This window comes from Panthera pardus, unplaced genomic scaffold (assembly GCF_024362965.1).
Source record: "Panthera pardus isolate Hobbes unplaced genomic scaffold, ASM2436296v1 HiC_scaffold_13, whole genome shotgun sequence".
NCBI classification, from domain to species: Eukaryota; Metazoa; Chordata; class Mammalia; order Carnivora; family Felidae; genus Panthera; species Panthera pardus.
Window position 1 is genome coordinate 50,243,714 of NW_026526688.1, and position 27,151 is coordinate 50,270,864.

General features: G+C 38.2%; 1 protein-coding gene across 3 annotated transcripts in view; it reads left to right on the plus strand.

Annotated features, from left to right (window-relative positions):
- The window catches only part of EXTL3 (exostosin like glycosyltransferase 3), a 134,637-nt gene that overhangs the window by 79,722 nt on the left and 27,764 nt on the right, over positions 1–27,151 (plus strand). For all 3 annotated transcript variants that reach the window (XM_019440892.2, XM_019440891.2, XM_019440890.2), the window contains 2 exons: positions 15,554–15,652; positions 17,228–19,856. In XM_019440892.2, the coding sequence (XP_019296437.1) occupies positions 17,709–19,856 (2,148 nt within the window). In that variant the 5' untranslated portion in view covers positions 15,554–15,652; positions 17,228–17,708. The remainder of the gene's footprint in view (positions 1–15,553; positions 15,653–17,227; positions 19,857–27,151) is intronic.

Sequence of the window (27,151 nt, forward strand, 5' to 3'; positions counted from 1 at the left end):
GGTTGAAGCCATTTAAGTGGCTGGATTCATTACTAGGTTAAGTTGAAAACCATGGCGGGCAGCATTTTCCATATGAAATAGTTAGAATACTGGTTTGTTTTGCCAACAAAGCAAAAAGGGCGAGTAAATTGGGGAATTCGGTAGAACACCAGGAAGTATGGTTTCATGAGAAATTAAGTAGAATGTAGAATGAGAAAGTGATCAGTGATATAATTAATTTATTTAACTGATGTTTATAGAGGACTTATAAATACACTGTGCTGGGTACTGGTGATATAGCAGTGATCCAAGCAAATGAGATTCCTGTCCTCAAGGTTTTGGTGGGGAAGATAAATAGTAAGTAAGTAAATGAAAAGATATGAAGGAAATAAATAGATCAGTGCCGTAAAGTGTCAGGAGGTAAGAATGACTATCTTCAATGGGAACAGCAAGGAAGTTAAGAACTGAAGGATGAGAGTCAGCCAGAGAAACCCTGGGGAAGAGCATTTGAGACTAAACAGATGGCAGATATAAGAGTTCTGAGGCAGTAAAGAGCTTGGTGTAGTTAGGGAATTGAAAGGAGCCTAGTTTAGCTAAAGTTGAGGGAGCAAGTGGAACAATGATGGCAAATGAGATTAGATAGGTGGTCAGGATGTAGTTACAAAGGGCCTGGCAGTAGAGTGGGAAGCCACTGAAAATTTTTAAGGACGGGAAAGACATGGTTTAATTCCTGTTTGTTTTTTTAACTAATATGTAATAGACATAAAATATTCTGTTAGTTTTAGGGGTACATCATAGTGACTTGATATTTTATCCCCATGGTAAATCTGGTTACTGTCACCATACAAAGTTACTACAATATTATTGATTATATTCCTTATGCTGTACATTATATCCCCATGACTTATTTATTTTATAACTAGAAATTTGTACCTCTTAATCCCCTTCACCTATTTTGCCCACCCCCAACACCCTTTCAGTCCCCCTCTGGTAATTAACAGTTTGTGTCCTGTATCTATGAGTCTGTTTCTCTTTTGTTTTGATTGTTTTGTTTTTTAGATATATGTGAAATCATACAGTATTTGTCTTTCTATGTGTGCCTTATTTCACTTAGCATTATACCCTCTACGTCCATACATGTTGTCTTTGATGGCAACATTTCATTCTTTATGGTTAAGTGATATTCTACTGTGTGTGTGTGTGTGTGTGTGTGTGTGTGTGTGTGTATATACACACACCACATCTTTATCCATTCATCTATTGATGGACACTTAGGTTGCTTTCGTAATTTTGGCTATTGTGAAAATGCTACAGTGAATGTGGGGGTGCATATATCTCTTCAAATTGCTGTTTTTGTTTTTGTTTTTTAATTTCAATTAATTAATTTATTTTTTAAGTTACATCCCAGTTAGTTAGCATATAGTGCAATAATGATTTCAGGAGTAGATTGCAGTGATTCATCCCCTATGTATAACACCTAGTGCTCATCCCAACAAGTGTCTTCCTTAATGCACCTTACCCATTTAGCCCCTCCCCCCTCCCACAACCCCTCCAGCAACCCTCAGTTTGTTCTCTGTATTTAAGAGTCTCTTATATTTTGTCCCCCTCTTTGTTTTTATATTATTTTTACTTCCCTTCCCTTATGTTCATCTGTTTTGTATCTTAGAGTCCTCATATGAGTGAAATCATATGATCTTTGTCTTTCTCTGACTTATTTCGCTTAGCATAATACCCTCTAGTTCCATCTACATAGTTGCAAATGGCAAGATTTCATTCTTTTTGATTGCTGAGTAATACTTCATTGCATATATATACACCACATCTTCTTTATCCATTCATCTGTCGATGGACATTTGGGCTCTTTCCATACATTGGCTATTGTTGATAGTGCTGCTATAAACATTGGGGTACATGTACCCCTTGGAAAGAGCATATCTGTATCCTTTGGATAAATGCCTAGTAGTGCAATTCGTGGGTCATAGGGTAATTCTATTTTTAACTTTTTGAGGAACCTCCATACTGTTTTCCAGAGTGGCTGCAGCAGTTTGCATTCCCACCAGCAGTGCAAAAGAGATCCTCTTTCTCCGCATCCTCACCAACATCTGTTGTTGCCTAAGTTGTTAATTTTAGCCCTTCTGACAGGTGTGAGGTGGTATCTCGGTGTGGTTTTGATTTGTATTTCCCTGATGATGAGGGATGTTGAGCATTTTTTCATGTGTCTGTTAGCCATCTGTTTGTCTTCTTTGGAGAAGTGTCTATTCATGTCTTTTGCCCATTTCTTCACTGGATTACTTGTTTTGGGGTGTTGAGTTTGATAAGTTCTTTATAGATTTTGGATACTGACCCTTTATCTGGTGTGTCATTTGCAAATATCTTCTCTCATTCTGTTGGTTGCCTTTTAATTTTGCTGATTGTTTCCTTTGCTGTGCAGAAGCTTTTTATCTTGATTAGGTCCCAGTAGTTCATTTTTGTGTTTTTGTTTTCTTTGGATAAATACACAGAAGTGCAATTTGGATGGTCTCGTAGTTCTGTTTTTGAATTTTTTTGAGGAACTTCCGTACTGTTGTCCATTTTGACTGCACCAATTTACATTCTCACCACATTTTCTTTTCTCTACATCCTCACCAACACTTGTAATTTTTCGTCTTTTTTGATAATACCAGTTTAATAGGTGTGAGGTGATATCTCATTGTGGTTTTGATTTCCATTTCCCTGATGATTAATGATGTTGAGCATCTTTTCATGTGCTTTTTGTGTGTGTGTGTGTATCTTCTTTGGAAAAATGTTTATTCAAGTCCTTTGCCCAGTTTTTAATCAGTTTGGTTTTTTGATGTTAAATTGTGTAAGTTCTTTATATAATTTGGTATTAATCTCTTATCAGATGTATGATTTGCAGATATCTTCTCCCATTCTGTAGTTGCCTTTTCATTTTGTTGATGGTTTCCTGAATTGCTCTGCAAAAGCTTTTTGGTTGGATATAATCTCAATTGTTTTAGTTTTTGTTGTCCTTGTCTGAGGAGACTGATCCAAAAAATATTGCTAAGACTGATGTCAAATAGATTACTGCCTATATTTCCTTCTAGGAGTTTTTTTAGATCTTACATTCAAGTCTCATCCATTTTGAATTTATTTTTGTGTATGATATTTTTGTGTAAGATAAAAGTCCAGTTTCATTCTTTTGTACATAGCTGTCCAGTTTTTCCAACACCATTTATTGAAGATAGTATCCTTTCCCCATTGTATATTCTTGGCGCTTCTCGTGTAAATTGACCACATATGTGTGGGTTTCTTTCTGGGCTTTCTATTGCATTGATCTATGTGTGTGTTTTTATGCCAGTATCATACTGTTTTGATTACCACATCTTTGTGGTATAGTTTGAAATCAGGAAACATAATACCTCCAGCTTTGTTCTTTCTCAATATTGCTTTAGCTATTTGAGGTCTTTTGTGGTTTTATACAAATTTTAGGATTGTTTGTTCTATTACTGTGAAGAGTGCCGCTGGTATTTTGATGGGGATTGCATCAAATCTATGGATTGCTTTGAGTAGTATGGACATTTTAACAGTATTAATTCTTCCGGGGCACCTGAGTGGTTCAGTCAGTTAAGCGTCTGACTTCAGCTCTGTTCGTGATCTTGCAGTTCGTGGGTTTGAGCCGCGTGTTGTTGGGCTCTGTGCTGACAGCTCAGAGCCTGGAGCATGCTTCCAATTCTGTGTCTCCTTTTGTCTTTGCCCCAACCCCTGCTTGCATTCTGTCTCTCTGTCTCTGTCTCTGTCTCTCTCAAAAATTAACATTAACAGTATTAATTCTTCCAATTCATGAGCACAGAATATCTTTCTATTTATGTTGCCTTTAGTTTCTTGTATCAATGTCCTATAGTTTTCAGAGTACAGGTCTTTTACCTCCTTGGTGAAATTTATTCCTATATATTTTATTCCTTCTTTTTTTCCAAGAAGCTTATTGAAATATTTATTCATAGTCCCACTATTTTAAATGTGTATTTATGGACTGTCCAAAAGCAATAGTTTCAGTACCCCCTCAGACTCCTGGAAATGTTAAATGATCCAAGAAACTTTTGTGAAGGTCAAGTTTTCTTTTTTCTTTTTTTTTTTTTTTTTACTGAGGACATCCTTAGGTCACCTTTGCGCTCCTAGAAAAGATTCAGTTAGCAGCAGTCTCTGTTTCAAGCATCCATCTTTCATCTGCAAAGTTAATGATATTCATTTGATTTTTGCAGAGTTTTACAACTTGAAACAGTTATCAAGATCTAAACCTTAAATGGCACCTTAAATGGTGACGTGATTTCACACTGTGATAGGGCAGGCATACATGACAGTTATACAGTGAGGTCTCTCTCTTTTGCATGAGAGAAATCTCTGCCTGGCATACAGCTGATGACGAGTAAACTAAAATGTACTCAAACCAACCTCCCCATATCCTGGCATGGGAACACAGACTGGGAGCCTCTTGGGGACCTCTTGAGGTCTCCTGGACAATGTGGTCTGGGCCAGGCTGCTGCCCTCCACACATTCAGGTCATGGGACCCTCAGACTCACCCCTGGCCTGGTTGCCCAAGAGGCTGTGTATCCTGAACTACTTACCATTCCAGAACCCCCAGTGCAGCACATCAGCAGAGAGCAGAGGCAAGATTAAAAATGGCATTTTATGTTTTCTTATGCAATTGTAAATGGGATTATTTTCTTAATGTCTCTTTACAATCGCTTGTTATTAGTGTATAGAAATGCTACTGATTTTTGTATGCTAATTTTGTATCCTGCTGCTTAACTGAATTCATTTAGTGGTTTGCTGGTTGAGGCTTTAGGGTTATGTGTGTGTGTGTGTGTGTGTGTGTGTATGTATGTATGTATATATATATATATATATATATATATATATATATATATGGTATCTTATCATATGCAAATAGTGTTTTACTTCTTTTTCCATTTGAATGCCTTTTATTTCTTTTCCTTGCCTAATTGCTGTGGCTAGGACTTCCAATGCTATGTTGAATGAGTGGCAAGAATGGGCATCCTTGTCTTATTATTGATCTTAGAGGAAAAACTCTCAGCTTTTCACCACTGAGTGTGATGCTAGCTATGGGTTTGTTAAATGTGGCCTTTATTACATTGAGGTACATTCCTTCTATGCCCATTTTGTTGAGAGTTTTTTTTTTTATCATAAATGGATGTAGCATTTGTCAAATGCTTTTTCTGCATCTATTGAAATGACCATCTGCATTTTATCCTTTGCTTATTTAATGTGGTGTATTGTGTTGATTAATTTGTGAATGTTGAACCATCTTTGCATTCCTGGAACAAACCCCATGTGATTATGGTATGTGAACCTTTTTAACGTGTTGTTGAATTCAGTTTGCTAATATTTTGTTGAAAGTTTGTGCATCTGGATTTATCAAGGATATCATCCTGTTATTTACTTCCTTTTTGTGGTGTCTTTTTCTGGGTTTTGGTATCAGGGTAATGCTGGCATCATAAAATGAGTTTGGAAGCATTCCTTATTTCTTTAAGTTTTTTGGAATAATTTGAGAAGGATCAGTACTAGATATTTTTTATGTGGTAGAATTCATGTGTAAAGCCATCCAGTTCTGGAGTTTTGTTGTTGGGGGAGTTTTAAAATTACTGACCCAATTTCATTACTTATAATTGGTCTATTCAGATTTTGTTTCTTTGTTATTCAGTGTTGGAAGGTTATGTTTCTAGGAATTTATTTATTTTTCTGTACTTTCCAATTTGTTGGTGTATAATTGTAAGTCTTTTATGATCCTTTTGTATTTCTGTGGTGTGAGTTGTAACTTCTCTTTCATTTCTGATTTTATTCATTTGGGTGCTTTTTTTCTTGAATCTGGCTAGAGGTTTATTGATTTTGTTTATCTTTTCAAAGAACCAGCTTTTAATTGATCTTTTTTTTATTGATCTTTTCTGTTCTTTATCTTTGTTTCATTTATTTCTGCTCTGATCTTTATTATTTCTCTCCTTTTTACTGACTTTGGGCATTGTTTTTCTTTTTTTAATTCTTTTAGATTATTTATAATTTGGGATTTTGTCTGTTTGTGTTTTGAGAGAGGGCTGCATTGCTGTGAACTTCCTTTTAGAACTGATTTTGCTTGTCCCATAGATTTTGGAAAGTTGGGTTTCTATTTTAATTTGTGTTAAGGTATTTTTAAAATGTTCTCTTTGATTTCTTCATAGATCCATTGGTTTTATTTTTTAGTAGCATATTATTTAGTGTCCACATGTTTGTGTTTTGGAATTTCTAGTTTTATTGTAACTAAATTCTAGTTTCATACTGTTAGTAGTTGGAAAAAAATGCTTGATACATTTTCAGTCTTCTTGAATTTATTGAGACTCGTTTTGTGGCCTAACGTGATCTATCTGGGAGAATGTTCCATGTGTACCTGAAAAAAAAGTGTATCCTGCAGTTTGTGATAAAATGTTTTGTATATGTATCTATTGAGTCTTTCTGTACAATGTGTTGTTTAAGGCCAATGTTTGTTTACTTGTTGATTTTCTGTCTAGGGGATCTATGCATTAATGTAATTGGGAGTTTGATGTTCCCTATTATTATTGTATTATTTTCACTTTCTCCCTTTATGTCCGTTAATACTTGTTTTTAATATTTAGGTGCCCCTATGTTAGATGTATAAATACTTATGCATGTTATGTCCTCATTTTGTATTGACCCTTTTATCATTATGTAGTGTCCTTCTTTGTGTTTTTTTACAATGTTTGTTTTAAAATCTGTTTGTCTGATACAAATATTGCTACTCCAGCTTTCTTTTCATTTTCGTTTGCATGGCATGGAATGCCTTTTTCTATCTTTTTACTCTGAGCTTTTGTGTGTCTTTAGATCTGAAGTGAGTCTCTTACAGGCAGCATATTGGGGCTTTTTTTTCCCTTTCACACTTTATCTTTTGATTGGAGTGTTAAGTCTCTTTACATTTAAAGTAATTATTGATATATACGTACTTATTGCCATTTTGTTAATTGTTTTATGGTTGTTTTTGTAGCCCTCTTCTGTTCCTTTCTTCTTTTCTTAGTGTCTTTTCTTGTGGTTTGATGGTTTTCTTTAATGTTATGTTTGGGTTCCTTTGTCTTTATTTTTTGTGTATCTTTTGTAGGTTTTGGTTTGTGGTTACCGTGAGGTTCATATATATTGACCTATATACATAGTTGTTAGTCACTTAAGTTCAAATGCATTCTAAAAGCACTACATTTGTACTCTCCCACCCCCACCATTTTATGTTTTTGACTTCATGTTTTACATCCATTTTTTTTTGTATCCCTTAACTATTTATTGTAGTTATGATTGATTTTCCTATTTCTAGTAATGGCCTTTTCTTTTCCAGTTAAAGACTCCTTAACATTTCTTATAAGGCCAGTTGGAGTGAGCATGGGCCAAAGGATGCATGCAGCGTGTTACACAGGAGCTGCGTTGGTGGAACGGCTGGAGCTAGTGTGGGTTGGGAGTCTGGGATGTGCTGGGGAGGCCCTAGCAGGTCAGCTAGAGCACCTGGACCTTGCTCTTGTTCAAACTATCAAGGTGGAAGGACTCACTGGTGCCTCTGACTCCACAGAGCTCGAGCAGTTTCCCTCCTGTATGGTGTATGCTCAGGAGTTAGTAAATGAATTTCCCTCACTTGTTGTGTAGTTGCCCTTTAAATCACTGTTTTCTCACTGTGACCTGGGGTACATGAGTCAGTGCACAGGCCCCTCAGTAACATTCCTCCCTACTGCAGCTTGATGTTTTGTGGGTGGGGTTCCTGTCATTACAGTGTCTCTGTTTCCTACCCCTTTCTGTGTGTGTTCCCTCCATTGTTTGTTGTGTAGAAGCTGTTCAGTCAGCCCTCGATTCTTCTTCAGGACGAATTGCTTTATATGTAGGAATAGATTCAGTGTGTCCTTGGTAGGAGGTGAATTCATGGTCTTCCTACACTGCCCTCTTGAACCACCAATATTCTAATTCATGTTTTGGAGTACCTGGCTGGTTCAGTCAGTTAAACGTCCAACTTCACTTCAGGTCATGATCTCACAGTTCATGGGATCGGGCTCTGTGCTGACAGCTTGGAGCCTAGGTGGAGCCTGCTTCGGATTCTATGTCTTCCTCTTTCTCTGCCCCTTCCCTGCTTGCACTCTGTCTCTCTCTCAAAAATAAATGAACATTAAAAAAAATTCTAATTCATGTTTTTAAAATGATGATTCTGGTTGCTGTGTGTAGAATGCATTGTAAAAGCAGGCTAAGGGGTGCCTGTGTGGCTCAGTTGGTTAAGTGTCCAACTTCTGCTCAGATCATGATCTCACGGTTGGTGAGTTCGAGCCCTGTGTCAGGCTCTGTGCTGACAGCTCAGACCTGGGAACCTGCTTCGGATTCTGTGTCTCCCTCTCTCTCCCTCTCTCTGTTCCTCTCCCACTTATGGTTTCTCTCTCTCTCACTCTCTCGCTCTCAAAAAAAAAAAAAAAGATTTAAGAAAATTTTAAAGCAGGCTGACAAGTTAGGCATTCACTGCTGGGGCAGATGGTAAAGAATAAGGCAGGTTATATTGTAGTTGGATTAAAAAAAAAAAAACTCTGGAGATTGCTTCTTATCAGTGTTTCATTGACATTTATTTCTAGATCCTAATAACTTCATTGCCATTTTCCAGAGAATGACAGAGGAGATTCTGGGGGTTTTCTTTTTCTTTTGTGCTTGCAATAATTTAATTAGCTGTTTAGGAAAGAACGTTTTATGCTCCTGGACATTGATGACAGTTTTGCTTTATTCCAATAAAAGAGATGGAACTTAATTGGAAGAAATTCTTTTGAATCATTATTGAATTATTGGTTCCCATTAGAACTTTTGTTTTTTTTTCCTACCTGTGTTCATATAAGTTGGTAGCACTAGCAGTATTAGATTAAGTGTAGCCAGTCTCCAGATGACATTTAAAAAAACGTTTTGTTTAGACTCTGTGTAATATATTTGAGAGTTCTAAATGTAAAAAAATTACAAACATGTAAATGCAGACTATAGTGTAATAAATCCCCATGTATCCCCATCATTCAGTGTCAACAGCAGTTAGCTCACGGCTAATCTTGTTTCATCTATACTTCTAAACACTCTTCACCACCCTCATTCATCCTGTTTACTTTTAAGCAAATTCCAGATAAATTGTTTTCTCTGTAAAAATCTCAGTATATACTTCTAAAAGGTAGGAACTTTTTTTTTTTTTTTTAACATTTCATTGTTTTGGTTTATTCCCTCTTCTTAGAGCACACAAATAGGTAACTATATATCTGGATGATTTGTCTTCAAGAGTGTTAATTTATGCCTCTTGTTCCAGTGTAATTATTGATAGCATCCCTTTTCACTTAAAAGGGTGTCTCTGTTTGAATGTTAAATTCTATGGTGATTGATGTTGAGCATCTATCTTTTCATGTGTCTGTTGGCCATCTGTATGTCTTCTTTGGAAAACTGTCTGTTCATTTATTCTCATTTTTTAATTGGATTGTCTGTTACCTTTTAGTTTTGTTGATTGCTTCATTTACTATGCATAAGATTTTTATTTTGATGTAGTCCCAATAGTTTATTTTTGCTTTTATTTCCCTTGCCTCAGGAGACGTATCTAGAAAAATGTTGCAACAGCCAATGACAGAGACCTTATTGCCTGTGCTCTCTTCTAGGATTTTTATTGTTTCAGGTCTCACATTTAGGTCATTCATTAATCCATTTTGAGTTTATTTTTGTGTTTGGTATAAGGAAGTGATCCAGTTTCATTAAAAAAAATTTTTTTTTTAATCTTTATTTTTGAGAGACAGACAGAGTCTGAATGGGCAGGGAAGGAGACACAGAATCTGAAGCAGGCTCCAGGTTCTGAGGTGTCAGCACAGAGACTGATGCAGGACTTAAACTCACGAACCGTGAGATCATGACCTGAGCCAAAGTCAGATGCTTAACTGACTGAGCCACACAGACACCCCTCCAGTTTCATATTTTGCATATAGCTATCCAGTTTTCCCAACACCATTTGTTGAAGAGACTTTTTCCCATTAGATATTCTTTCCTGTTTTGTTGAAGATTAGTTGACCATGTAGTTGTGGGTTCATTTCTGGGTTTTCTATTCTGTTCCATTGATCTAGGTGTCTGTTTTTGTGTGAGTACCATACTGTTTTGATTACTACAGCTTTGTAATGTAACTTGAAGTCTGGAATTGTGATACCTCCAGCTTTGTTTTTCTTTTTCAAAGTTGCTTTGGCAATTCTGGGTCTTTTGTGTTTCCATATAAATTTTAGGATTGTTTGTTCTAGCTTTGTGAAAAATGGTGTTGGTATTTTGATAGAAATTACATTAAATGTGTGGATTGCTTTGGGTAGTATAGACATTTTAATAATATTCTTCTCTATGAGCAGGGAATATCTTTCCATTTCTTTATGTCATTTTCAGTTTCTTTCACCAGTGTTTTATAGTTTTCAGAGTACAAGTCTTTCACTTCTTTGGTTAGGTTTATTCCTAGGTATTTTACTAATTTTGGTGCAGTTGGAAATGGGATTGTTTTCTTAATTTCTCTTTCTGTTGCTTTATTATTGGTGTATAGAAATGCAACAGATTTCTATACCTTGATTTTGTATCTTGTGACTTTACTGAATTCATTTATTGGTTCTTGTAGAATTTTTAGGGTTTTCTGTATCGTGTCATCTGAAAATAGTGAGTTTTACTTCTTCCTTACCAATTTGGATGTCTTTTATTTCTTTATGTTGTCTGATTGCTCTGGCTAGGATTTCCAGTACTCTGTTGAATAAAAATGGTGAGAGTGCACATCCTTGTGTTGTTCTTGACCTTAGGGGAAAAGCTCTCAGTTTTTCCCCATTGAATATGATATTCACTGTAGTTTTTTCATATATGGCCTTTATTATGGTGAGGTATGTTCCCTCTAAACCTATTTTGTTGAACTTTTATCATTAATAGATATTGTACTTTGTCAAATATTTTTTCTGTGTCTATTGAGATGATCATATGGTTTTTATCTTTTTTCTTATTTATGTGATGTATAACATTGATTTGCAGAGACTAAGCCACCCTTGTATACTGGAATAAATCCCACTTGATCATGGTGAATGATTTTTTTAATGTATTGTTGGATTCTATTTACTAGTATTTTATTGGGGATTTTTGCATCAATATTCATCATCAAAGATATTGGCCTGTAGTTCTCTTTTTTTTTGTGGTGTCTTTATCTGGTTTTGGTATCAGGGTAATGTTGGCCTCATACAATTAATTTGGAAGTTTTCCTTCCTCTTCTACTTTTTGGAATAGTTTGAGAATAATGGGTATTAACTCTTCTTTAAATGTTTGGTAGAATTTGCCTATGAAGCTGTCTGATCGTGGACTTTTCATTCTTTGAGGTTTTTTTTTTTTTTTTTAGATTACTGATTCAGTCTCCTTGCTGCTAATAGGTCTATTCAAATTTTCTATTCCTATCTCAGTTTTGGTAGGTTATTTGTTTCTAGGATTTTATCCCTTTCTTCTGGGTTGTCTAATTTGTTGGCATTAGGTTTTCATAATATTCTCTTGAAATTATTTGTATTTCTGTGGTGTTGGTTGTTATGTCTCCTCTTTCCATTTATAATTTTATTTGAGTCCTCTCTTTGTTTTTTGATGAGTCTGGCTAGAGGTTTATGAATTTTGTTGATCTTTTCAAAGAACCAGCTGCTGGTTTATTTATCTCTTCTACTGTTTTTTTGTTTCTCTATCATTTATTTCTGCTCTAATCTGTATTGTCTCCTGTTGTTTGGGGGTTTTGTTTGTTCTTTTTCTAGCTCCTTTAGATCTAAGGTTGGGTTGTTACCTGTATTGCTGTAAACTTCTCTCTCAGAACTGCTTTTGCTGCATCCCAAAGGTTTGGGACCCTTGTGTTTTCATTTTCATTTGTTTCCATGTACTTTTTGATTTCTTCTTTGCACTCTTGGTTGACCCATTCATTGCTTAGTAGCATGTTATTTACCCTGCATGTATTTGTGTTCTTTCCAGATTTTTTTTTTTTTATGTGTGTGTGTTTGATTTCTAGTTTCATACTGTTGTGGTCAGAAAATATGCATGGTATGACTTCAATCTTTTCGAATTTGTTGAGATCTATTTTGTGGCCTAATATGTGGTCTGTTTTGGAGAATGTTCCATGTGCACTTTGAAAGAATATGTATTCTACTGTTTTAGGATGGAATGTTCTAATATAGCTATTAAATCCACCTGATCCAATGTGTCATTCAAAGCCATTTTTTCCTTGTTGATTTTCTGATTGGATGATCTGTCAACTGGTATAAGTGTCGGGTTAAGTCCCCTATTATTATTGGGGCACCTGGCTGTCTCAGTTGGTAAAGCATGTGACCCTTGGTCTCAGGGTTGTGAGTTCAAGCCCCACATTGGGCACAGAGCTTGCTTTAAAAATAAATAAATAGAGGGGCACCTGGGTGGCTCAGCTGGTTAAGTGTCCAACATCACCCAGGTCATGATCTCATGGTTCATGAGTTCAAGCCCTGTGTGGGCTTTGTGCTGATGGCTCAGAACCTGGAGTCTGCTTAAGATTCTGTGTCTCCCTCTCTCTCTGCCCCTCCCCTACTCACGTTCTGTCTCTCTCTCAAAAAATGAATAAACGTTAAAAAAATAAATAAAAAAAGATAACTAGATAGATAAATAAGTAAAGTCCCCTACTATTATTGTATTACTGTTGACTAGTTCCTTCATGTTTGTTATAAAATGTTTTATGTATTTGGGTGCTTTCATGTTGGGTGCATAAATATTTATAATGTTATATCATCCTGTTGGATTGTCTCCTTTATTATTATGTAGTGACCTTCTTTGTCGCTTGTTAACAGTCTTTGTTTTAAAATCTGTTTTGTCTGATATGAATACTACTCTGGCTTTCTTTTGACATCCATTTGCATGATAAATATTTTTCCATTCCTTCACTTTCAGTCTGCACGTGTCTAGGTCTAAAATGCATCTCATGTAAGCAGCATATAGGTGGGTCTTGTTTTTTAATTCATTCTGTCACCTATGTCTTGTGACTGGAACATTTAGTCCGTTTACATTCAAGGTAATTATTGATAGATAGGTATTTATTGCCATTTTATTCCTTGTTCTGCAGTTATTTTTGAAGTTTTTCTCTGATTTGTTCTTCTCTTTCCCTCTCATGGTTTACTAGTTTTCTTTAGTGATATATTTGGATTCCTTTTTCTTTATTATTTGCATATCTATTAGTAGTTTTTAGTTGTGGTTACCATTAGATTTATATATAACATCTGCATATAACAGTGTATATTAAGTTGATGGTTGTTTAAGTTTGAATTCATTCTTTACTCCTCCTCCATACATTTTAGGTATATGGTGTTATATATCCTTTTACTTTGTGAGTTCCTTAACTGTTTTTTTACAGAAATATTCATTTTTTTTCTCTTTTGTTTCCTACTTTCATACTATCACTTTTGATATTTCCTTTCTACTCAGAGTCCTCTTTAATATTTCTTGCAGGGCTGGTTTAATGGTCACAGACTCCTTTATTTTTTTTGTTTGTCTGGGAAACTTTATCTTTCCTCTATTTTGAGTGATAGCTTTGCTGGATAGCATATTCTTGTCTGTAGATTTCTCTCATTTGGCACTCTGAATATATCATGCCACTCCCTTTTGGCTTTCAGAGTTTCTGCTGAAAACCCACTGATAGGCTTATGTGGTTTCCTTTGTATGTAACTGCCTTCTTTTGTTTCTTTAAACGTGTTTTCTTTATCACTACCTTTTGCCATTCTAATTACAATATCTCTTGGTGTGGATTGCCTTCTGTTGATTTTGTTGGGGGTTCTCTGTACTTACTGGATCTGGATATCTGTTTCCTCCCCCATATTAGGGAAGTTTTAAGCTGTTATTTCTTCAAATAAATTTTTTGCCCCCTTTCTCTCTCTTCTTCTTTTGGGACTACTGTAATACCAATGGTATTATGTTTGATAGAGTCACTGAATTCCTTAAGTCTGTTCTTGTTTTGTGTAGTTTTCTTTTCTCTCTTTTGTTCATCTTGATTACTTTCTATTACTCTGTCTTCTATGTCATTAATTTGTTCCTCTGGTTCTTCCAACCTGCTGTTCATTCCATCAAGTGTGTTTTTAATTTCATTTATTGAGCCCTTTATCTCTGCTATGTTATTCCTTATCTCTGTGTTAATGGTCTCAGTGATGCTTTCCACTCTTTTCTCAAGTCCAGCTAGTATCTTTAGGATCATTACTTTAGATTCTCTGTCAGGCATGTTACTTATATCTGTTTCACTTATATCTCTGGCTGTGGCTTTCTCCTCTTCTTTCATTTGGGACAAATACCTCTGTCTTCTTATTTTTTCTAATTCTCTGGTCCTGTTTCTCTATGTTAGGAAAGTCAGGTATGTCTCCTGTTCTTGAGGGTAATGGCCTTATGAAGAAGAGATCTAGTAGTGCCCTGCAGTGTAGTGTCCCGTGTTCCCCAGGGCCTAGCACTTCAGAGAGTGTCTTCAGTGTGTGCTGCATGTGCTCTGCTATTGTGTTCTGGTCGCTTTATCCTTTAGGCCAGTTGTCTGCAGAGGCTTTCTTTGTCTGTAGTGAGCAGTGTTTCATCTCTGGCCTGAATGTGGTGAGTTCTAACTAGATGTGTTCTGGTCTGCTTATGAAATGAGACCTGTTACCACTATTGCCTGAACCAAGGCCCTGCAAAACTCCCAGGTTGGAAGATGTGGTGTGGGCAGGGGGTTATGCCAGTCTCCTGGGGTAGGGGTCCTGCTGAGCTGGGATTGAGGGCAGTTCCACCTGAGCTTGAGGGGTTGGGGGCTTGGTGTAAGCAAGTTAGGTAGGGAGTGTCAGCGGTGTGCTGGTTCCTGCAGGTGACTCTGTGCTTATGCTGAGGTGCAGGGGAGAGAAGTGGTGCAGGTCAGTTCCATTGTTCCCAGAGAGGTCTCTCTGCAAATACTACCCAGGCTCTAGGATGAGCAGGTAACCTCCCCACTGTGTGCTCCAGGTGCTCTTCAGATTGATGTTTCTACTGAAAGTCCACTGACTGTGCCCTGCCTTCTCTCTAGGAATAGTCCCAATGCCCTTTGGCCTCTCCCTTAGTCTGTACCCTCCCACCATCCCCCAGCCCCCCCCCCCCCCCACACCTACTGTTAAAACTCCAGGCTTTAAGCCCCACCAATTGCAAGAATTCATGACATTTGGCCCCTCTCGCTTTCCGAGCCAATTGCTATGGGAATTTGTGTTCCCTGTGTCCTGGTCTCTCTTGCCCTTCTGTGGCTCCCCACCCACCACAGTGGCCAGGATCCATTTCTCTCACAAACCATGTGTCCACTCTTCCTGCCTTCTCTACCTTTAGTTGTAGAGTTTGTTCTTCCAGCCTTTAGGTTTATTTCTGGGGTATTGAGGATGATTTGGTAGTTATCTAGTTGTGTTCATGGGATGAGGCGAGCCTGGGGTCCTTGTACTCCCCCAGCATCTTCCCCTTCAGTAAATACATTCTTTAATAATGCCTTTAGTATTGAGTATTTTTCTAATAGCATGTCACTTTTCTATTTTCTATCAGGAGAGCAAGCCCTGGACCTGGAGCTTACTATTTTAAGAAATTATATACTGAAGTAAAATGCTGCATGAGTTAGAGAAAGGAAGGATCCAGAAACATATGGTAAGGAGGGAATGAATCAACTGAATTTCCTTGATTATGCATTCCTTTTTTTCTTCCACTTAATTCTTTCTTTGTTATAATTTGTTTGTAAGGTGTAGAGAATATTCTTTTGAAAACAGGAAGAGAAATTTTTAACATTTGATTTAAAAGGATAATGCTTTAGAAATATTGACTTACATTTTCTGGGATATTTGGTTAGCTGTTAATTATCCAACTTTTGATCCTCCAAGTTTAAGCTTTTTTGTGATCAATAGTTTTTGTTTTTTGTTGTCATTATTCTCTTATTCTGCTTACTCAAGCCTTTTATTAACATTGGCAACTTTTTTTATTTAAAGGAGAGGTGATTCTATCCCAGCTCTAATAATTTTACACCTCTAACAAGCATAGAAGCTAGAGAGAAGATTGAGCACCTGTGATGTGCTACTTATACTACCCTGTAGTAGTGTCCTTGCTGTTTGTTTATATTTTATCTCTTAGGTTAAAGGAGGTTCCACAAGGTTGAAGATTATTTTGCATTCTCGCTTCTCCTGTAGTTATACTGAGCATGTTTTAGACATGTTAAGAGTATGGTAAATACTTTCTGGAGGAAATAAATGAAAGGAATTGGGAATATTCTTTGGCGTAGAATATTATGAATTCAGTTCTAGATATGTTGAGTTCAAGATGAAAGCAAGTGAAGAGCTTTTGTAGCCTGCGATAGTAAAGTTGGTAAATGAACAGGAGTGAGAATGTTGTTTCAAGATTTATTAGCTGAAAGTACTCTCACATTCTCTGTCCTTTCTTGTCATAGCAACACAATATATTGTTTCTGTCTCAGTATACTTATCTCCATTTGGGGAGATTAGGAAACTGAGGTATAAGGTTTGAAAGCAAATCTGTCTCCAAAGGAGAAGAAATAATGCCCCACATTTCTAAGTATAGTAGTCTTTCTGAAAGACCAAGTTACTATTTATATTTTAAAGAGGAACACTTGATGTCTGCTAGCATAAGATAAATGAGAAGCAAACTAGGAAATACATTTTGTCTCTGGATTAATGCACCTACTACTGGGTAAAGATCAAAAGAGTTCTCTTCCATTAATTTCAACTCTGACTGTAAAGCCTTGAGCTTTTCAGAGTCTTTTTTTTTTTAAGTGGTTCAAAAGGAGGCTCATGTTAGGAATAAACATGACTAAGGAATGAACATGACTATCAAGGCTGGACAGGATGGTGTTTCTTTCCATTTAGAATAACAAATTGTCGCATACATCTTTGCCCTCTGTTAAATGTTGTTGATCTTCATTTTATAGAGCTCTAATTCTGCCCTGTATCTTGTTAAATTGGAGGACAGGGTGTGTCTATGTGTATATAAAAACTGAAGTTGTTTTTGGACGCTTACCCATTTCTTATTAGCCATACTGTAAAATATCCATACTAAGACAACCTGAACCAAACTTAAAATGTTCTGTGAGACACACATCAGTGTTCCAACTATTATTTTACCTTTTCAGATTTAAGCATTTTCTAGAAACTGGGGAAGGGTGGGGTTGTCGCACATAATCTTTTCAAGACTTACATGGTTCTCTTTTTTTTGCAGGCCTCATTGTTGGCAAGGACATCGATAAGAGGGTGACATTCATTTCTGTTCTAACCAGCTACTTTATAACTGTGAATAGTAACTATGCATATTTGTTGCTCAGCAAAACCAAGGAACAAGAGCTATGGCAGTTGAAAAAGTCTGTCTGATTCCAGGGTATTTTTCCTGGGTTTCATCATCAGGGACCTTCTCCTTTTCATCTCATCAACAATGTGGTACCTTTTACCATTCAGTAAAGATTAAGGACATGTTCTTTGGTCAGCAACCAGAACTTAAAATCTGCTGGAATAAGGTCAGAGACCATTTCAATTACAGCTGAGGAAAATGAAATTTCCATTTTATTTGGTGCCTTGTACAGGGAGCACACTAACTCTTAACAGAAAGGTCTGAGTGAAAAGAGATTGAGTTCGTCTAATAGAAACTCATGGTTATGGCGAGTGACCCAACGTGATTAGAGGGGGCAAGAGCCACACAGGAACTCATGACGGGCTATACCATGTTGCGGAATGGGGGAGTGGGGAATGGAGGTCAAACCTGTATGTTACGGTGGTCCAACCGGATCCGACTCACGTGGCTCAGTTTCACGCTCTTCATCATTCTGGTTTTCTTCCCCCTTATTGCTCACTATTATCTCACCACTCTGGATGAGGCTGATGAGGCAGGCAAGCGGATTTTTGGCCCAAGGGCTGGTAATGAACTATGCGAGGTAAAGCATGTGCTGGATCTTTGCCGGATTCGTGAGTCTGTAAGCGAAGAGCTTTTGCAGCTGGAAGCCAAGCGGCAAGAGCTGAACAGTGAAATTGCCAAGCTGAATCTGAAGATTGAAGCCTGTAAGAAGAGCATTGAGAATGCCAAGCAGGACTTGCTTCAGCTCAAGAATGTCATTAGCCAGACTGAGCATTCTTACAAAGAGCTGATGGCTCAAAATCAGCCCAAACTTTCTTTGCCTATCCGATTGCTTCCAGAGAAGGACGATGCCGGTCTTCCTCCCCCAAAGGTCATACGGGGATGCCGGCTGCACAATTGTTTCGATTATTCTCGCTGTCCTCTCACCTCTGGTTTTCCAGTCTATGTGTATGACAGTGACCAGTTTGCCTTTGGCAGCTACCTGGATCCTTTGGTCAAGCAGGCTTTTCAGGCTACAGCGCGAGCCAGTGTTTATGTTACAGAAAATGCGGACATTGCCTGCCTTTATGTGATATTAGTGGGAGAAATACAGGAGCCAGTAGTGCTTCGGCCTGCTGAACTTGAGAAGCAGCTCTATTCTCTACCACATTGGCGGACAGATGGACACAACCATGTCATCATCAATCTGTCGCGGAAGTCAGATACACAGAATTTACTATATAATGTCAGTACAGGCCGGGCCATGGTGGCCCAGTCTACTTTCTATGCTGCCCAGTACAGACCTGGATTTGACTTGGTAGTGTCACCACTAGTCCATGCCATGTCAGAGCCCAACTTCATGGAAATCCCACCACAGGTGCCAGTTAAGCGGAAATATCTTTTCACCTTCCAGGGTGAGAAGATTGAATCACTGAGATCCAGCCTTCAGGAGGCCCGCTCCTTTGAAGAAGAAATGGAGGGTGACCCTCCAGCCGACTATGATGATCGTATCATTGCCACCTTAAAGGCTGTACAGGACAGCAAGCTAGATCAGGTCCTGGTAGAATTTACCTGCAAAAACCAGCCTAAACCCAGTCTGCCTACTGAGTGGGCACTGTGTGGGGAGCGTGAGGACCGCTTAGAATTACTGAAGCTTTCCACCTTTGCCCTCATTATCACTCCTGGGGACCCTCACTTGGTTATTTCATCTGGGTGTGCAACACGGCTCTTTGAAGCCCTGGAAGTTGGTGCTGTCCCAGTTGTGCTGGGGGAGCAAGTCCAGCTTCCCTACCAGGACATGCTGCAGTGGAATGAGGCAGCCCTGGTGGTGCCCAAGCCACGTGTTACCGAGGTTCATTTTCTGTTACGAAGCCTCTCAGATAGTGATCTGCTGGCTATGAGGCGGCAAGGCCGCTTTCTCTGGGAGACGTACTTCTCAACCGCTGACAGTATTTTTAATACCGTGCTGGCTATGATTAGGACTCGCATACAGATCCCAGCTGCTCCCATCCGGGAAGAGGCGGCAGCTGAGATCCCCCATCGTTCAGGCAAGGCGGCTGGAACGGACCCTAACATGGCCGACAATGGGGATCTGGACCTGGGGCCAGTGGAAACGGAGCCGCCTTATGCCTCACCCAAATACCTCCGCAACTTTACTTTGACTGTCACTGATTTTTACCGCAGCTGGAACTCTGCTCCAGGGCCTTTCCATCTGTTCCCCCACACACCCTTTGACCCTGTATTGCCCTCAGAGGCCAAATTCTTGGGCTCAGGGACTGGATTTCGGCCTATTGGTGGTGGAGCTGGGGGTTCTGGCAAGGAGTTTCAGGCGGCACTTGGAGGCAACGTTCCACGAGAGCAGTTCACGGTGGTGATGTTGACTTATGAGAGGGAGGAAGTGCTTATGAACTCTTTAGAGAGACTGAATGGCCTCCCTTACCTGAACAAGGTCGTGGTGGTATGGAATTCTCCCAAGCTACCGTCAGAGGACCTTCTGTGGCCCGACATTGGCGTCCCTATTATGGTAATAGAAAAAAGCAGTTTGTTTTACTGCATGAGATAGCATTTTACTCCTTAATCCTTTTTCCAAATATATATAAAGTGTATCTTTATAGATACACTTTTTCCCCCCCATACAGATTTCCTTTCCCCATGGAATTTCTGCTTGCTTCTTTTTCAGTCCTTTCAGGCCTTGCCAGTTCCATTTCTGCTACTCACTTCCTCTAAATCTCCTAAGACTCTCCAAAACTGAAATCCATACTGGCCTCATGAAGGTTTACAAAAGCCCTTCAGTTACCCCATTGATGTTTTCTGTGTCATAACAAACATGTTGATGAGAATGATGATGACAGAGCTATTAGTAAGCACCTGTGATTTCAGGGTTTATAGAATTTAGGATTTATAGAACTTACATTATTATGGTCTCTTCACTTTATATCTATGGAAACTAAGGCTTCGAGAGATTAACTGTTCTGCCCAAGGTCATGATTAATAAAGGACAAGCTGAGCTTTAGTGTCTGATTCCAGAAGCTGCATTTTTAATCACCTCCCTGTTTTAGCAGGAAGACCCATTTCTTTATCAGGATATTACAGAAGTCTTTTGAAGGATTAGAGTTGGGGGTTTGAAATATTTGGGAGTTGGAGATCCTGCACCTTTTCTATGGTCTCTTACAGGTTCTTTCTCAGATTCTTTACTTTATCTGTTGACTTGGATGCTGTATTTTACAGGAAAAATAATCTGTTATGTAGAATAGGGCTTTAGTTCTGAGTACTTTGTTTATCCACCTTCTGACATAAAGTTGGCCTTAGCAGATTACCCATTTATCTTAAATGTGAGGCCTTAGAGCAAGTCATAAGCAAACAAAGTTCCAACCACTTACCCCATGGCATAGACTTTCCAGAAAAAGGTAGCAAAGATAGGCAAAAGTTCTGGTGGGCCATCCATTGCCAAAAGCTTGCTTAAGAAAATTAGTGTAATTTTTAGGAAGAACTTGTCTGAAGGGGAATGTTTGGACTAGACCAGTGTTTTGAAAATTTATATCAAGAAACTAATTCATGTGAAGTATTTTCTAAGCAGCAGCATGGTATAATGTTAGGGCAGTATGAGTTTTGGATTAATATAGACCTGGGATTAAGTAGTCCTTTTGGATCTTTGATGAGTTAATTAACTTCTTTGACTTATGGGTTAAACAGAAAAATAAAATAATACAAGTAAGGAATCTAGAAAGGTGCCTAATAATTTTTTGATTCCTACTTACCCTTTCATGTCCAAGAAGATGGGAGGCAGTATGGATATCTGTCTATGTTGTGGACAGGGTTAACTCACTTCACTGATAAAGGCTTCTTGTATCCTCTGCATAACAGCTCTTATTACTTGCTTTCTCCTGTACAAATCTTTAAAATTGTCTTTCTTATTACTGCTGCTATGTGCTTACCACCACTGCTCATCTTTTCTTTTCTTTTATTTAGTTGAATTTATACTCTGAGGCTCTTCAGAGACTGTAGTGTTCTAAAAACTTTTGATCCCAGAATTTATCTTGTATATTAAGAAAAGTGTTATAAATAGGGAGATTTCTTTATAAGATTTCTTTCCAAATAAATTTCACTTTTTTCTTTCTCAGTTACAGCTTCTTAAATGTCATTGAAATTAAAAAGAAAAAAGCGTTTGTTCTGTGAAAGGTGGATGCTGCTCAAATAGAATAATAAAGCAGCCTTGGTTTTCCTTTTTTCCTGAGTTTTCTTTGAATTTGATAGGGATGTAGAGAAGCTGATGCCACCCTGTTAACAATGACTGAAATTAGTTAGAGAACTTACCAGAACTAATCCTCTCTTTTAGCTCTGGTGGGAAATAAGTACTCCTCTTTGATTACTGGGCAGCTCATTGCAATAATACAATGCCTAGTTGGAAAGTGCCAGAAACTTTCCAAATGGGGGGCCATTCTGAATAGCTTGCCCATACTCATGATACCAGTTTTTTTCCTAGTTCTTCTGAAAAAGAGGAAACATTTTTAAGCTGGAGAATTCACTGTATTCTCTAAATATTTTGCCTGTTCTTTCTGTTTAAGAGAGGCAGGTTTTTTGGGGGGCAGTGGTTGAATTGCTGACCTCTTGGGCACAGAGCCAACACTACCAGGTATCAATACTAGGAGGGACTCGCAGCTCTCTCTCTCCCCTGTGGAGAAATGGCACCGTTATGAGACGTTGCAGAGTAGTTTTCCTACCCAGGATGCAGATGTACCCAATTCATTATGTTATAATTAACGGGTCTTTATAAAATTAGCAGTAGGGTGGTTCCCAGGCAATCTGTCAGATTCCAATCCTGAAGGGAAAATGATTTCAAATCAGCATATTTGAATTAATCTAGGAACCCACACATATCATTTCAGAAATTGAGGGGCAATTTGTGCTTCCCTTGTGCTCAGGTTCTCACCTAAGCATGAGGCATAAATGGTAAATATTTGTGGGCTATGAAATGTATTGAGCACTAGGTTTTTGAGTAGAGAGGGATTGTCTTAGGGGTGCCTTCTGGGATTTGTCAAATTCCTCATACTTGTCTATTATTTAGATGACAAAGGGGAAACTACATTGGATCTGGCTTAAAGCAAATGTGATCTTTACCACCATCCTTTGACACTCTTGCCCCAAAAGATTTAATTCTCTTCAGTTCAAATGGGAAAGGGCCTGGGCAAGGTGACTAGACTCCACCCAGAGAGATGGGGCAAGTGCCACTAGTTGAAGTAGCTGACTCGTCAGAATGGGGCGGGGCTGCTGAACAGAGGTGGTGGTGGTGGGTGACTGCTCTGTCTCTTGCCTGTTTTGTAAACAGTTGAATCAGGTTCATTAGCTCTGGGAGCTTAATAACTAAGAATGTCTAATGGAAGTGGAGAGTAGTATTAATTCTTTTTTTAAATTTTAGAGAGAGAGAGGGAGTGCAAGTGGGAGAGAATGGCAGAGGGAGAGAGAGAGAATCTCAAGCAGGCTCCACACTGAGTGCAGAGCCCGATGTAGGGCTCAGTCTCAGGAACTGTGAGAATATGACCTGAGCCAAAATCAAGTCTGACACTCAATGGACCCAGCCATCCAGGTGCCCTGTGTGGGGAATAAGTATTATGTCAAAGGATTTGAAAGCTAGTCCTTTGAGAAAAACTCCCTACTGGGTTGGGGACCACCACTTTCATGCATCTTAAAGATGTTCCACTGTTTTCAGGTCTCCCTTGTTTCTGATGGTATGTCAGTGGTCTTCAAATTTTTGTTTTCCTATATGGAACACGTTCTTTTCCTCTGGCTGCTTTCAAGACTTTATGTTTAGTTTTCAGTGCTTTGAGTATGATATGCCTTGGCATGGTTTTCTTCTATTTGTGTTCTGACTGGGGTTCACTAAGCTTCTTAAATCTGTCAATTTATTTTTTCTTCATATATTGGAAAATTTTTATGTCATTATCTATTCAGGTATATTTCTCTGCCCCATTCTTTTCCTCCTCTCCTTTGGGGGCTTCATTATATGTATATTAGACATTTAAAAATATTTATTTATTTTGAGAGAGTGAGAGAGCATGCATACGCATGCTGGGGAGAGGCAGAGGGAGGGAGGGAGGGAGGGAGAGAGGGGAGGGAGAGAGAGAGAGAGAGAGAGAGAATGAGAATGAGAATGAATGAATGAATCCCAAGCAGGCTTTGCACTGTCGGTGCAGAGTCTGATGTGGGGCTTGATCTCATGAATTATGAGATGATAACCTGAACTGAAATCAAGAGTCAGATGTTCAATCGACTGAGCCACCCAGATGCCCTGTGAATATTAGACATTTTGATTCCATCCCACAGTTCTTAGTGTCTCTATTCATTTTTTTTAATCTTTTTTTCTGTTCTGCAATTTTGATAATTTCTCTTGATTTATCATCATGTTCACAAACTTTTGTGTCATCTCTACACTTAAGCTCATCCAGTCAATTTTAAATTGCAAATATTATATTTTCCAGTTCCAGAATATCCATGTTTTTAAAGTAATAGTTTCCATTTCCCTGATGAGATTTCCTCCCTTTTTTTTTTTCCATTCTGAGTACATTTTATTGAGCATAGTTATAATAGCTACTTTAACACCTTTGCTGATTCCAACATTTGGGGTTTTGCTTTCATTGATTTTTCTTTTTTCTTGAAGGTCATGTTTTTCTGGTTCTTGGTACATCGCACAGTTTTGTATTAAACTCTGTACATTGTGAATATTACATTGTGAAGACTGGATTTTGTTTTATTTCTCTGTGAAGTATTGATACTTTAGTTTTCACAAGCAGTTTATTTGGTTGGACTCAAATGGCAAGTTCCGTCTCTTGAGTGAGTGGCAACTCAAATGTTAGTTCAATCTTTTTATCTTTTATTAGTCTGCTTACAGATAGTACCAAGCATGCATGCATGCTTGGCCATGGTAAGGATTCTAGATTTTATTAGAAGTATGTTAGGATGCCATTGGAGGGTTTTGAGGAAAGGGTAATATGTGTTGGACTATGGGGAAAAGAGCAGAAGAAACAGTTCAGAGGCTATTATTGCAGGAGCCTAGGTGAGGGGTGTTGTAAACTTGGACCAGAGCAGCAGTGGTAGAGAGGGTCAGCTAAGCATATCACATCTCCCTACTAGAATCCAAGGTCTCTGTGGAAGTGTTAAGACCAGAATGTGCCCATTTTTCCAAATGAAAACTATATAGAGAGATACGAGATTGTTTTTCACTGCCATTTTCCCTCCCTCCCAGCCCTTAATAGTAAAACTGTAAAAGGAGAACCCCATTTTGGAAACCTAATGTCATGCCAGAGTAGTTATTGTCATGTCAGTCATCATGGTCAACTAAGGGAACAAGAAGGAAGACTAGAAGAGAACTCAGTGTCATTAATAATCAGGCTTGGACTTCTGCCAGTCAGGCTGTTAAAGGCTTTACTTCTGGCTAGACCTCAGGCAACAGTAGAGATAATAATAAAGGCTATTCCTTATAAAGTTGGTACACATTGTTTTTTTATCTGTGTCCACTCTCCTTTAAGAAATATTACTTGAGGGGTGCCTCAGTGGCTCAGTTGGTTGATTTTAGCTCAGGTCTTGATCTTAGGGTTGTAAGGTCAAGCCCTGAGTTGGGCTCTGCAAGTAATATATATGTTACATGAATAGATCAGATGATATTTTCCTAAAATGTGATTTCTAAGCAAAACTAACAGGAAAAATCTTGTCCAGTTTTTCTAGGTCTAAGATTGTACAAAGTCTGGTAGACTTCACTAGGTTTAGCATCTCTGGTTTTTTTCTTTGACATTATTTAATAACTTGGTGATTATAGCTATGGCTCTCGTTTTTCTGTTTGAGAAGAGGCTACGTGGCTGTGAAGGAGAATTTATAAAACAGAGCTACCAGAAATCAGAAATTATAGCAAAAATTATAAATGTGTAATATAAAGGAATTGCTGAAAAGTCATGTTGCATAAATGATTTCTTAATTGCTACAAATCAATTCTTTAGGGAATGTCTCCTCCTCTTAGTCTATTTGTACTCTTTACTAATTCAAAGTAAGGAATCTGAGACTGAGAGAATTTTGTTTTGGGTCACTCAACCAATTAATACCCAAATTAGAACTTAGGTCTTAGGACTTCTGACCATGGTCAGTGCATGTTTTTCTTTTTTACCAAATCTAAATTTCTTGAAAAGGCACAGCTTACATGCATAAATAAAATGTTTACAAAGTAAAATAGGAGGAGATTGTATTAATCTTATGTGATAATAATTGCTAACAAGTTTTGAGCATTTTCTATGTGCTCGGTCAGCACTGTGTTGTCCTCTTGATATGCATTCTCTTGTTTAAAAACTATTTATATATTTTGAGAGAAAGCAAGAGAGCGTGGGCACATGAGCGGTGGAGGGGCAGAGAGCCAGGGAGAGAGAGAATTGCAAGCAGGCTTTGCACTGTCAGCGTGGAGCCCGACTCAGGGCTCCATACCAAGAACCCGTGAAATTACGACCTGAGCCAAAATCAAGAGTTGGACACTTAGCTGACTGAGCCACCCAGACACCCCTGCATTCTCTCATTTGATGGTGAACCTCTAACCTATGCTATTTGACCTACAGCTTTATAGGGATCATGTACAACTTCTTTTATGAGTTAAAACAGACTTATCTCATAACCTAAAATATAACCTAAAATCAAAACCTAAATTGTTTTTTAATACTGCATCAGACCCAAATTTAAAGTAAGTTATAAATAGAAAAGTAGTTCACTGTGTTCACCTTCTTATTCCTTTCCCTTTCTTTTCATTACCTAACTTTCCCTACTGCTTAATGTTTATTGAATGAATGAGTCCCTTGAAAAATCAAGATATTTTAATGCTGCTTGGTCTCTCTCTGTTGATTATCTCTCCACCCTAGTCACCTCAAGCTGTTTCACATGGGTCCTTGTCTCAAAAGCAGGTATACAGGACTATGAGCTTCCCTTTATACCTCATTTTCTTAATTCCTGAGCTCTGTGATGGGTTACTTCTTTTTAAAACTTTTTAAATTTTTTAAATATATTTTTAATGTCTATTTTTGAGAGAGTAGAGCGGGGTCGGGGCAGAGAGAGAGGGAGACACAGAATCTGAAGCAGGCTCCGGGCTCTGAGCCATCAGCACAGAGCCCGGCACGGGGCTTGAACCCGTGAAGTGTGAGATCATGACCTGAGCTGCAGTCGGAAACTCAACTGACTGAGCCCCCCAGGCGTCCTGGGTTACTTTTTTAAGTTAGAGGAAAGGGGAGGATGGAGGACAAAAGCTAATTGCTGTTTACCTTATTGCCTGTATGGTGACTTGACATAAGGCTCATTTTCAGAAATGGATTCATTACAGAAGTGTATCACACATGTGTATGTGTTGTTTGAGACTGGAGACTGTTGACTTTGGCTAGGCAAAATTTTAAGGAGAGAAAGGAGAACATTTTAAGTGTATTTAAATTGCTGAATTTAATAGGTGGCATTATGTGTTTGTATGGTGCTTTATATTTTCCACACATATTTTCTAATTTTATTACTTGTCAAGTATGTTTTACCTTTTTGTGTTCCCTGTTCTTGGTCTACTTTATGACTTGGGTTCATACACTTAATTTCTTCATGCCCTATTTTTCTTGCTTCCCAACTTCAAAGACCTGCCTATGGCTAGTTGTGAGCTGCTTTTATAAAAGATTCCATATTTAGGTAGTTCTTCCATTTGAATCCAAATTCCTCTGCTGCACTTCAGCAACTGTCACTTACCAAATTGTAGAAATGTTCGATTGTTGCTTGTTAATAGCAATAACTACTTACATTTCCATCCCTTACATATTAAGA